The sequence below is a fragment of the Elgaria multicarinata genome, chromosome 2, assembly GCF_023053635.1.
Source record: "Elgaria multicarinata webbii isolate HBS135686 ecotype San Diego chromosome 2, rElgMul1.1.pri, whole genome shotgun sequence".
Classification (NCBI taxonomy): Eukaryota; Metazoa; Chordata; class Lepidosauria; order Squamata; family Anguidae; genus Elgaria; species Elgaria multicarinata.
In genome coordinates this window covers 76077051-76089890 of record NC_086172.1, presented here as the reverse complement: position 1 = coordinate 76089890, position 12840 = coordinate 76077051, and the positions used below count along the sequence as shown (strand labels likewise).

General features: G+C 46.8%; 1 protein-coding gene across 1 annotated transcript in view; it reads left to right on the top strand.

The window, feature by feature from the left end:
• The first annotated feature begins 5976 nt into the window (after window positions 1–5976).
• The window catches only part of PRKAG3 (protein kinase AMP-activated non-catalytic subunit gamma 3), a 23217-nt gene continuing 16353 nt past the window's right edge, over window positions 5977–12840 (top strand). The window contains exons 1-3 of the mRNA XM_063116778.1: window positions 5977–6088; window positions 8981–9020; window positions 10470–11128. Of these exons, the coding sequence (XP_062972848.1) occupies window positions 6047–6088; window positions 8981–9020; window positions 10470–11128 (741 nt within the window). The 5' untranslated portion in view covers window positions 5977–6046. The remainder of the gene's footprint in view (window positions 6089–8980; window positions 9021–10469; window positions 11129–12840) is intronic.

The following is a 12840-nucleotide window of genomic DNA, read 5'->3' as shown; positions in this document are numbered from 1 at the left end:
TTCCTTCCTCATTTCAGGATGTGAAGTTTGTGTAGCTGCTGTCTTAATCTGTTTCACAGAGCAATGCTTCATCAGAAGGATCTCTTCATTCTCTTCTGCTCAGGTTGAAGTAACGGTGGTCATTTTAGAGCTGCGCCAAGTGCTCTGGTGGTGGCTTGGGCCTTTCAAAAGTTTGTGAGCGAGATCCAGTGGTGGGTTATAAATGTTCATCCTGAAAGGGTGTCATGAGTCTGAACTCGTAATAAAGGTTTTAACTGCAAGTATATGGTCGTGGCTGTTGTAATATAACTTGCCTTCCTAGGTGGCAGTAAAGGCATTGTTGGGTGCTTTTGGCACTTTTGAGACAAGGGTGAGCCTTGGTGCTTCCTAAACTGCCTTAAGCACGCTTCCATTTTGCCCATCTCCTGACTGTTCAGGCCCCAGCCTATCCATGATTTGCAGACGAGCTTCCCTCAGGCCTTTTTTGGTCAAGTCTTTAGTCCAGCCTTCCCTAATCTGGTTCACTCCAGATGTATTGACCGACAGCTTCCAGTACATCTGGAGAACATCCAAGTTGGGGAAGGCTGCTTTAGTTCCTGGGGAGCCACAACAGAGGCCACTAGGGGTGTATGAGAAGAAGCACCAAACTCTGTAGATCTTGCCTCAGTTTCTCACCCTTTGGGTATGTAACACTGCCTGATTATTGTAAATCAATTGAGCTGATGGAGGTTAGGATGTGTGGTAAGATGTATAAATAAACTTCTAGATCAGAAGTGGGCAACATTTTTGGCCCTGAGAGCAGCATGCGGTGCTGGGCTAGGGGCAATGTACCCACCCACCCCCACACACATCTCAGAGGTGAGATTGGAGAGTTTAAACCCCTGTAGCCTTCCCGCTGAGATCAGGAGATGGGATCACTAAGGGAGAGATTGAAACCCCTCCCCAACAATCTTGATTGCTATTCTTGTCCTGGCACTGCTAATAGTTGTGAGAAAAGTGGATGGGTCTCTCCCCGGCTTCATGGGCCACACGGAGAGCAGACTAGGCCCATCTGTGTGGTAGTTTGTCCAATGCGTTTAAATTTAAGTCTGGCCTAAAGTTCTTGCTGTTTTGCTCCTGAAGAAAATCCTAGGGAACTTGAAGTTGAGAGATGTATGACTGGATCTCCCTCCGTTGTTGTTGTTGATCATAGAATCATAGAATAGTAGAGCTGGAAGGGGCCTATAAGGCCATCGAGTCCAACCCCCTGCTCAATGCAGGAATCCACCCTAAAGCATCCCTGACAGATGCTTGTCCAGCTGCCTCTTGAATGCCTCTAGTGTGGGAGAGCCCACAACCTCCCTAGGTAACTGGTTTCATTAATGATGATGACAATAATAATTAATAATGGTCATTTTGCTTGTGTACTGTGCATTGAAGGAGGAGGAATTTCACACACTGTCATTTTTTCCTGATGAAAATGTCACTCCAGGGACGTTGCATCCTTCCTTGGTCCTAATACAAGGTCTTACCCCCCTGATCATTCTGGTTTTAATAGAGTACAAAGCAACTGTCTAGTTGCTGAAGAGAGGCAGGAAAACACCTTGAAACTTCCTTTCTTCCTGGTCAAAGTGTAGAATAGATGTTTGCATCCATTTTGGAGCAGATAGTTCCCCTGGCTAGGATAACTCTCCTTGCTTTAGAAAGGGACTGCAACAGGCCCAGACTGCCTGTCCCCCTAAATCTTGAATATTGGCTGAGCACTAGCCGTGTTTCACAGTTGGTTCTGGGCTGGCAGAGGGCACCCAGGCAGTGGGCAACTGTACACCATTTCCTTGCTTGTCAAGGGAGCTGTCCGGCCTCCTCTGCTTGCTGAGATCAGGCTACAAGTAGTGGGAGAAGCTGAGAGGGAAGATGACTGCTACTTTCTCTTTATAGAGCCTGACTCACACTCTAGGAATTCTCCACAGCAGCAGTGGGGAAGGGAGGCCAGGCCCAACTGGACTACGTTTTGTATGTGTGGACATTTGTGGTGGGGTTGTGGAGAAGGGCAAGAGCTGAAGAGGAAGTGCTTACATCAAAAACAAGGCTTTGGGGCACAACCAGAAAAGGGAATAAAGATACATATCTGCCTGCCCAAAGCCAGCCATGAGCAGGGCCAGCCTTGACACCCAGCAGGGTCAAACAATCTGTTTCAGGTGGCACCCTGAGGGGGAAACTGGCATTTGCCAAGATCACTATTATTATTATTATTATTATTAACATCAAAAAATCCCGTTTTATGAGTTCAAAGCAGTTTGCTGCAAACAATCACAATTAAAAACATCGAAAGCATTTTTTTTTAAAAACCAACAGTGCTGTATTTATTTTATTTCTATTTTTAAATGTTATATATGACTCTTCAGTCAAAAATGTTCCAGGGGTGGTTTACAATAAAGCACAATAAAAAATAACCATTAAGACAGCAATTTACCACCATTATGGGGCAGGACTAAAGAACAATTGCAGCAGAAATTAAAGATAAACCACAAGAGAAAAAGCCTTGGTGGTGGTGGGGGAAATGTCCTTGCATAATATCTAAAAGACATTAGTGTAGGTAGCAGGTGAGCTGCTTAGGGGAGAGAGTTCCAAAAATAGAACTCTCAACACCTTGGTAGTCACCTGGCCTGACTCATAGGGGCCAGGCAGGGGCACCTGGAAGAGGGCCTTTGAAGGCTTGGTGTTGATGTAGGAGAAGACATTCCCATCAGATATCTGGGTCCCAAGTCATGTAGGATTTTCAAGGTAAGCACTAATGCAGATAATATGCAAACAGCAACAAAAGGGACTGTCTTCACACACACACACACACACACACACACACTGCTCCAGAGCAGCAGAAAGGGGGAAATGAACATCGCAATTAGTCTGCCTCAGACACCTCCCCCAAAAGCTATGTTGTAGCTGAACAATACAGACAGAGTGAAGAGTGGGCCAGACAGGCTTTCCTGGGGAGGACATTCCATAACTGTGGGCCCTGCTGTGTACTTTTAATTGGGTGGGAAGACTGAGCAGGCCTTGTGATGTTGATCGGAATACATAAGAGGGAACATATGGGGGAAAGGGGACCCTTAAGGTACTCTGTTTCCAAGCTGTTTAGATTCCATGCTCCTCAAGCACAAGGCAAAGGACTTGCCCAGTGCTGAGAAGAGCAGCTGCTCCTCCCAGTGCCAGCTGACATCTTGGCTTGCATGGTGTGCGCCATCTCTGGGGACTTGGCTGGCACTGAGAAGAGCAGCTGCTCCTCCTCCCAGCATCGCCCACATCCCTACTGTTACCTGATCAGAGATAACAACGGGGATTCCTCCAGGGAGCTGTGGTTGGAGGAACCCAAGTAGGCTCTGCAGGCCGGATGTTGAAGCTCCACGGGCAACTCATCTGTGGTTTAAAGCGTTAAAAGTAAGAACTAGCATCTCAAATTGGCCTGGAAATGTACAGGGAGCCACTGAAGATAAAACAAAACCAGAATTGTATGCCCCTTTGGCCAGCCTGAGGCAGAGATCTGACCATTTTGGACCAATTGACATTTCTGGATGCTTTTCAAGAGCTGGTAGGGAAAGTAGGGTTACATAAGGATTATATGACGACTGTAATGAGAGCAGGAATCGCTGTTTTCTGTAATTGGATGCACTGAGAAAAGCAGTGCTGGGGAATACCAAAAGAGAACTGAACCTTACAGCAGGCGCCAGCATTTTGAAACAGTAAGAACTGCATGGTGTTGTGTAAGGCTTGTTTGTTCCACACGTCAGTCTTGTGTTGCACCATATGATAAAGTCTGCAGCATCAAATACGGCAAAGGAATTTAGAAGAATGGTATGCAAATACCAATTAGTACTGAGCAACAACAGTGGTTCTTGAGTCATGATCAGCTGTACCTTGACCATTTTCACAGAACTTCAGAAGCCCACCAGAAACTTCAAAATAAATCCTCAAATTTAGAGCAAGTAGCTGCTGCTAGCTGGAATGGTACTTCAGCTACTTATTACAGGCTACTCTATACACTATGATCACCTCCTGACACTGCTGCAAGGTAAAAGCTGTTTTGAGCTGCCTCTGCAGTGCAATCATAAGCTGTAGACAAGCCTTCAGGGTACATTCATCACAAGGACCTAAACTGCAGGGATTGTGTATGATTTGAAAGCCGCCAATCCTAGGGAAAGCCAGCTTGCAAACCATAGGCCAGATATAGACCCACCAAGCAATCTTATCTGGTTTCTAGTGGCCTTGCCAAGTATCACTGCTATCAAGGCTATCAATCATGATGGCTATATATTACCTCCAGCAACAGAGGCAGTGTCCCTGGGGGTAAAGGAGCAGGAGGGTGCTGTTGCACTCATGTCCTGCTTGTGAACTTCCTATTGGCGAACCTGGGTAGTCACTGTAGGAACAGACTGCTGGACTAGATAGGCCTGTGGCCTGATCCAGCAAGGCTCTTGTTATGTTCCTTTAATCAAACTCTGCTAAACATTTTGCCCACAGAAGAAAAATGTTTCAAACAGTTGTGAGAGAAAGCCATGTCAGGCTTTATTGTTCCCCCGCCCTCTCTTAGCCTTTGTATGCAATGCCCCCATCAACACTGGTTCTGTAGTGTGATGCTGACCTTGTGGTGGAGCCTGAGAACCGAGGACGATTCACTCTGCATCTATGACCTGCAGATTAGAAAACCACAGTTACTCTCAAGAATTCAAGTTGGCCAACGCTGATCAGTGGAATTCAGCCCATGTTTTGTGCGTGGAAAAAATCAGCATGTGTTGTACATGGTTGGTTTTTGTGTTGAGATAAGTACTTTCCTGTGCAAGAAGGTACTCTTTATTTAGAATGCTTCCTCAGTCCCTGGGTGGGTCTGGTACTGGGGAAGCTACTCGTTAGAGTCCTGTGCTAGAGCAAAAAGGCAGAAGTGCAACAAGTTTTATTCATTACATTTGTATTCCCCCTTTGTTTCATGGAGCTCAAGGTAGCACATAATTCTCTCCCCCCTCTTTATCCTCACAACCACCCTGTGACCTGGGTTAGACTGAAAGAGTAATTAACCTAAGATCACCCAGTGGGATTTGAACATGGGTCTTCCCATTCCGAGGCCAACATCTAGTTCTTAATACTGTGTACACCTTTACATTTCTTCATGCTTTTTAAAGTTATAAAAATAGGGACACTGATCCACAAGCAGCTTTGTTCTACAGAAATTTAATAGCCAAGGAAATTCTTAGACATTGGAAAACAATTACTGCATCAGAGGTTAATGATGAACTTTGTTGTTTAGCAGCAGATGACTTATAAAAGAGAGAGACAAGCCCTTTGAGTAATATATGGCCTCCATTCTGGTGCAGATAAACTAATATTGAGAATAAACTGGGGGTATTATGTGGAATGGAGATGGATGTGTGGGTATGCTGAAGAGAAACGGACTAAGGGGGAGTGGCCAGTAAGATTACAATTTGTATCTTTTATCTATGCCTTGGATATTTTGTAAAACCACTGGCTATTGCAAGATGTTTTGGTGTTGGTGTTTGTTTTTAAATAATGCAACAGGTCAAGTTGCATTGCTTTCCCATCGGCGCCCCATGTGGGCGAGTGCGGCATCCCTTGTGGAATGTCTGCCTAACACGCTGTTCTTAAAGGGACCGGAGCCTTTAAAACAAGAAAGCGAGGTGAGAAGAGAGAAAAGCGGCAACCGTCGATCTCGTCTCTGCCGGCTCGGAGCTCAGTCCTGCTGGCACCTCGGCTCGCCGTTTGGGGAAGGGTGGAGCAGCTGGCTGGGCCTCGGCGCGCCTTTCTCCTGCAGCATCACGGCGGCCGGTGTGCGCGGAGCAAGACCTGAGAGACAGCCCTGCATTGCTCTGAGCCCGAAAACTGCCCTCGCCAGCGGAAGAGCCTTCGCGAAATGCTGCGGACAGTGGCGGGCATCCGATGAGGGCCGGCCGGCCGGACCCTCCCTCTCCTTCTCCCTCTCTCCCTCCCCGTGGTGTGCGTGTGTGTGTTGCCAAGCCCGCCGCTCCAGCCTGACACTCAAGCTCCTCGGCCAGTCGCCCTAAATAGAAGCTGGCCCGGCATGGAGCGGGTGGCGGCACCGCCGACACCAGCCCTGGAGCAGGTAAGGCGCGGAGCGGGGTGGCAAAAAAACAGTCGCCCAGACAAAGGGAATCGCAGCAGCGGCGCCAAGCTGGCACCTTCCCGCCGGCCCAGGGCGCTCGCAGAGCACTTCCTGCCGCAAACAACGCCACAACCACTTCCTGCTGCCAGTCGCCTGGAGAGTGGAGGCCAGGAGGGGTTTAATTGATCCGGGGCTTGAGCCCCAACACCGGTCTCAGAGCCTAGCCCTGGAACATAAGCAGGAGAGCTGTTGAGCGAGTGCAGAGGGCTGTCTGGCTCTCCCCCGCCACCCACCCTCGAGGTGTGACTTCCATTCGTGGTTGGCCCCTCGCATTTTTCCTGTTACAGTCTGCGTGCCTCACGCTTCTTCTTTGCTGGCTTCTCTTTTCTCCTATGCTTCTTTTCTCGCCCGCTTGGGATAAGCTTACATTTTCTGGAGAGGTAACCTGATGCTCTCCAGATGTTTGGGAATACGGCCTTCATCAGCCCCAGCCAGCATAGTCAGGGATGATGAGAATTGTAGCCCAAAGCATCCAAAGGGCATGGGGTCGAAGGGAGACATTCTGATTGAATGCACACCTAGGCGATAGAAACTGGATTGGGTCAGGCAGATGGAAGATGCCGAGCAATTGGGAGATCCCCTTTTAGTATTAAGAGCACCAAGGAGCAGGACAGAGAACAGAAATCAGGATTCCTGGCATCTAATGCCTCTTATCTCTCCCATTTCAGTCTAGGAGTTCTGACTCAAAAATAACCTTCTCTCCACCCTTGCTGGAATTCAAAACAAAGCCCTTGTTTGGCAACCCTGATGTTGCTGCAGTTGGTCACTAGTTCGCAGTTCCTTATTTGCCATTGATCTCTTTTTCGAAGTTTCGTGCAAACAAGGAACTGGGAATTAGTGAGCAATTTCAGCATTGTGCAGTCCTGCTTCTTCTTAACTCTTCAGTTTGGGTTCTAACTAGGACACTCAATTTTTTAAATCTTAGTTTTATAAGTACTTGTTTTAGTAATGATTGATTAAAAAAAAGTGCTTTCTTGGAAAGACTTTTTAAATTGATGACTTTTTTTAATTGATCAGTTTACCAACCAAATGTTGCAGCCATGTAGCACCTGAATTCCATTCCTATTTAGCTCTCTTGCCATCTTGCAGCTGTCATTGCTCAAAGGCAAGGGCCTTGATTAATACTATTGTTTATATTTGCCAACTGGCATCTTTCCGCTTTCCATCAGTTGAGACAGGAAGACGTGGACCAAGTACCGACTTGAGCCAAGTAGCCATTCCCTGGTGTGTAGGTGCGAAAAGAATGAGGGGAATGAGTAGTGATGGAGATTGTGTCTACTCTTCAGGAATCTGTCTAGATAAGAGAAAATATAGGCTTTTGTTTACATGTGTGCTAGGTTCACATCTCTATTTGGGGTTTGATCCCTAGAGTCGTTGCTGTGTTCCTCTGCTCTTATTTGGGTTTCTGTGCATCATGATGGAATGTGTTGTCTTTTATGCACTGTCTGTGATTGAGTGTGGCATTGAATAAACAACATTTACTTATTTGTTTGCCTGTTACATTTATATCCTGTCTGTTCTCCATAAAGCCCAAGGTAGGTTAGGCTGAGAGTTAGCCCAAAGTCACCCAGGGAGCTTCATGGTCAAGTGGGGCTAGAACCCAGGCCTCCCGAGTCCTAGTGCAGTACTCTAACCACTAGGTCACACCAGTTCTCAATGACAGCTTTCCCATCTCTCTTGTTTTATGGGATGGTTCTTGTGTCCTCCCCCACCCCATTCCATGTTAACAGTATAGTTCAGCCTTCCCCAACCTGCTGCTCTCCAGATGTTTTGGATTACAACTCCCTGGGATTTGGCCCCTGCTGGCTGGGTTTGATGGAAGATGAAGTCTAAACCATCTTGACGGTGCCACATTGGGGAAGGCTGGAATAGTGCATAACTGCAGGTTCCTTACAGCTGCAACCTTTGAGTGCCAACTGGAGGAGCCACAGGCATGATTGTTGGGATGTAAAAGGCCTGGAGGGCCTGTCTCCTTTCCCAGTACTCTTGTTTCTCAACTCCTCATATGCTATTGCCTAACTAATTCACCCTCCCCCACTATGTAAAAAATAAGGAGAACACATGATTAACCTACCCAAGATATACGGTGCAATCCTATGAATGTTCCGCCAGAAAAGAACCCTACAACTCCCAGCATTCCCTGGGGGGGGGATGCTGGGAATGGTAGCACTTTTTCAGTCTAAAAATGCATGGGATTGTGCCCTAAATCATAAGCTTTCCTCCTCCACATGTAATATGAACAAAGTTGTTTGCAAGGAACATTTTAGAGCTGTAGCGATAGGAAGGAGAGAAACTGCAGCCATGTTGGGTTAGAGGAAATACCATACTTGAATGGCCCCTGCTTGCAGAAGGAAGCTATAGTTGGCTTTTAAATCTCCCCAGCATTTAATCTGAATTTAATTTAATGGCCAAGGCTCTCTGGGTGATTCGCAAAAAAATTAAAACCATATGGTACAGCATAAAATATAAAACATGGAAGCTTAAAACCACAATATAAAATACACTCAGAATAAAACTGACCAGTAATGCAGAGGTTTAAAACACAAAGTTAAACTACAGCAGAGCTAAATGACTAAGATGGTAAAATGCATGGAAAATAGAAAGGTCTTCACCATCTACAATGTAGATGTCAGATGAACCTAAGGAGCCAGCTCCTTGTTGCCACCCGCCTTACTTCCTTTGACAGAGTTTCACTGAGAAGGAAGACAGTTTGGGATTGTGGGCCTAGGGTTGAGTGCGCCCTTTCATCATGCGACTTCCAGAGTGTATGCTCCGGAGTTGTAGCACCCGCTCTGCCTCCTTTAATGCTCTCAATTTCTCCTCCACTCCCAGGCACCACCACTGAGCAATGGCCTCCAGCTTCAGGAAGCAGGTGGGTAACACACTGGTTTTGCCTGCCATTGGTGGAGTGACCTTTCCCAAGTCCAGTCATCACTGCCTGCCAGCCATCTAGCACCTGTCATCTCTGCCAGGAAACAGCTTTGGATACTAACTGCCTGTTTGGGTGTCTTCTAAACCTGCTAATCAATAACAGCATGATTTAGTACATACACAATCTAGGACATTATGTACTCCCTTAATGGCTTTGACACCAGCTCCATTTAGGTAAGATTATGGCCTTCCGGGTAATTGATTCCTTCCCCATTATCCTAGCCTTGGGAACTCTCCGGTGTACCAAGATACAACTTTCCCTCAGTGGCCCTGTTCAGAAGACACCTTAAACCATGGTGGTTAAGGCTTTTTGTTAACAAAAAAAGCCTTCACCACCGTGGTTTAAGGTGTCTTCTGAAAAGGGCCAATGTCTCATTGTCTTGGTATTCCAGTTTAGGGGACTCTTGTTCTGCTGGTACCTGTGAAACCCAATGTAATGCCATCTGATGCAGTGAATAGAGAATTGGACCTGGGAGATCTGAGTCCAAAATTCAGGCTCACTTCTAGATTCCTTGGGTGGCCTTGGGGAAGCCCAATATCTTCCAGCCTTTGTTTTCCAGCTGTCAAATGGAAATAATGATAACCTACCTCACAGGGTTGTTGTGAGGGCGCTCAATAAAGGTTATAAAGCAATTCAAGTGCCACATAAATGTGTTTATAAAAATGCAGCCCGCCTGTTGGCTGTTTCTATGCTTTTAGAGGAAGTAGTTAGCCCCCACGCCTTCCTTCCACTATACATTTTGTAAGGGACCTTCCATCTGTTCAGTTTGGGACCCTGTTAAAATTGGAGAATGCCTACAGATCACCTTTAACTGAAGTCAGGGTGTGTGTGTCCTATGGTTTGTCAAAAGATGTAAACAAACTAACTGGGTGTGTGTTCTGTTATGCAGGGCAGGGTGGGGTGGAGTTGATAAGTGACTGGTGGTCAGTGTACTTCCTGCAAGTCATAGGTTCAGGGCCGGCCCTACTATGAGGCAGAGAGAGGCAGTCACCTCAGACAGCAGATTTTAGTTGTCTTAAGGGCAGCAAATTGTTAGTTATTTACTTTATTATTGTTGTATTTCTACTGCCAGGGATGGGGAGAGGTGCTTATGGGATGTTCTAACTCATATACAAAAATATCTTGGCTGGCTTTGGATGCAAGGAACTTGGGTGGATGGGGGTGCTATTTGCTGTCTGCCTCAGGCAGCAAAATGTCGTTGGCTGGCCTTGCATGGGTTGTTCAGCCCAGCATGTGTGTGCCTGCACTTTGTGAGTCGACACCATTTCATTGGGCCTAGGCTGGAGGAGGGGAAGTTGTGTCAGCCCAAAGGGCCAAGGTTACTTAAATGTTTCACCTACTGAGAAGCTTTGGATGTCTGGATTTCCAATGCTTCCCCTTATCTACCAGGCCCCATCCTGTCTCTGGACGTTAAGGAATCTGCTCTGGAAGCCAATGTTGTGGTGCGGGAGGCCAAAGACCTGGCTGCAGATGGCAAAGGTGCAGAGCTGGACATGATGAATATGATGGCAGATGGCGGGACCATGTCCTGGGATCCTGAAGCTGTTGTGCTGAATGCCAAGAATGCAAATCAGGAGGGCAGAGTAACAGCTGTGGATGCCGTTGCTACACAACCGGATGTTAAGACTGGAAATTCCGAGGCCAAAGAGTTGGATGGAGCTGACACTAGTGGGCCACAGGCCATGGCTACGGAGAGCAGGCGAGCGAGGCTGGGGGGCAAGGGCGCCATTCCAAGAGACGGGAGTGAGGGCTGGGATGCCGCAGCAGCCATGCAGAATGCTGAAGATGCAGGCCAGCGTAGCAAAGGAAGCACCATTCCAGATGCCGAGGGGTCTGTGGCTGCATTGGGGGTGGCCAGGCTCGAACAAGGTAGCAAGGAAGGCGACAGTGACATCATTTCTCTCGACTGTGAAATCCTTGGGTTTGGTCCTGACACTGATCTCCTGGGCCCTGATGCCGAGACCTACATGCATTTCATGCGGAGCCACCGCTGTTACGATGCCATTCCCACCAGTTCCAAACTGGTAGTATTTGAAACCACCTTGCAGGTGAGAGGGATGTATTGTTGGGGGCCAAGTGGGGAAGGTGAGGAGGGGAATCTGATTGTTCCAGTCTGGATCTGCTGGAGGCTCTGTTTCTTAGCAATTCTTCTGAGACATCCAATTACAACAGGACAGTGGTGTGAATGATCCGAGTGAACAGCTTTGCTCCCTCCCTTGCAGTGCTTCTATCAGAGCTATTGGGTTTGTTCGTTCTCTCTCTCTCTCTCTCTCTCTCTCTCTCTCTCTCTCTCTCTCTCTCTCTCTCATGACCAATAAACAGAACACAGGATGGGATTGTGCAGGTGAAGGACAGAGCAAAGGTTTGATTGTCAATGACTAAGCGTCATCACACGGGGAATTCACATTTGCTTATGTGCCCGCACGTTTGTCCCTCCTTACTTCCTCTTTTGAAAAAGGAAGTCAACAACTTGCATGTGGCCCATTCAGTGGGCTGTTTTGATCCTACTGCTTCTCCTGCACATAGCAACTTCTGTCTTTAAAAATAAGTCAGACTTACTGGAGTGTGGTTTTGTCGTGCAAAGAAGGCTAGAAGGGGTGGGAGGTGCATGGGAGGCAGATGACGTTGTGAGAGAGACCCGTGAAAATCCGTGGGTGCCCGGTAGTGAGCATGCAATAAAATGCTCATCTGATGGAGCTCTAAGATTGCCAGGGGCATCAGGAAGTAGGTTAGCGCCCATCCTGATCGTAACCCTCTTTTCACTCCTCTGTGAAAAGTAAAGCATTGTACTTGGGGAACATGGTTAGAGTGAGAACAAAATGTACCCTCCACCCCTGACTGTGTGGCCTGACCCTCTGTTAGAGATCTGAGAAGGAAGGATAAAGTTCCCTCCTGGTTGACCCCACCCCTTTTTTAACAAGGGTTCCCCTCAAAAATAATTATGAATAGGCTGCCACCACTCAGGCTGAACTTCCTGTCACACCTTTGTCTGTCCAGATGCTCAGGGAGTCTCTGAGCCCTATTGCCAAGGTCTCCTCCCTTCAGTCCAATTCTAGAAGAAAGAGAGATGCTTTGGGCTTTTGTGCCCAAAGCCTGCAAGATGCAGAACTTAACAAAAATCTTGTGAAAATCCTAAAAGCATGAGCAATAGCTTTGTAACCATGGAATCCTTTGCATGGGGACGGGCTTTTTGTGAGAAATTCCCTTTTAAAACAACACAGCCAAACGTATAAATGTAAAAATGGAGTTTATTTGGGGGAGTGGAAGGGGGGGGGAACAACCAAGGATATAGCCACAGACAGAGAATTCCAAATAAAATTGATAAGGTCAATTTGACTTAGCTAGTTACATGCTACCTACATGAATAGAGTATCAGGTTTCAGGGCATGTGCAAAGATCCTTGCAGAGAGGATGGTCTGAGAGAGAGAGAGAGAGAGAGAGGACCCTGGCCTTTTCATTGGAAAGTGTTAGGAAGCCAAATTGGAGTGAATAAACTCACTTTAGTGAGAATCTGAGTTCAGTAAAAGCTAGCCCATTAGCAGACACAGTTGTTTTATTCAATAGTGCTATATCTTCCATTTCAGTTGTCAGTGGTCTAGTCAGCAAATCAGAAAATTACTTAATGCCTAGATGCATCTTCATAATGACCTTAAATATACATCTCAAAAAAGCCAAACGCTTTGAACCAAATGGTTTATTTTACATACGTATTTTTAAAAATTAACATTTTGGATTGGGGAACAAAAAGCTGAGATAAACC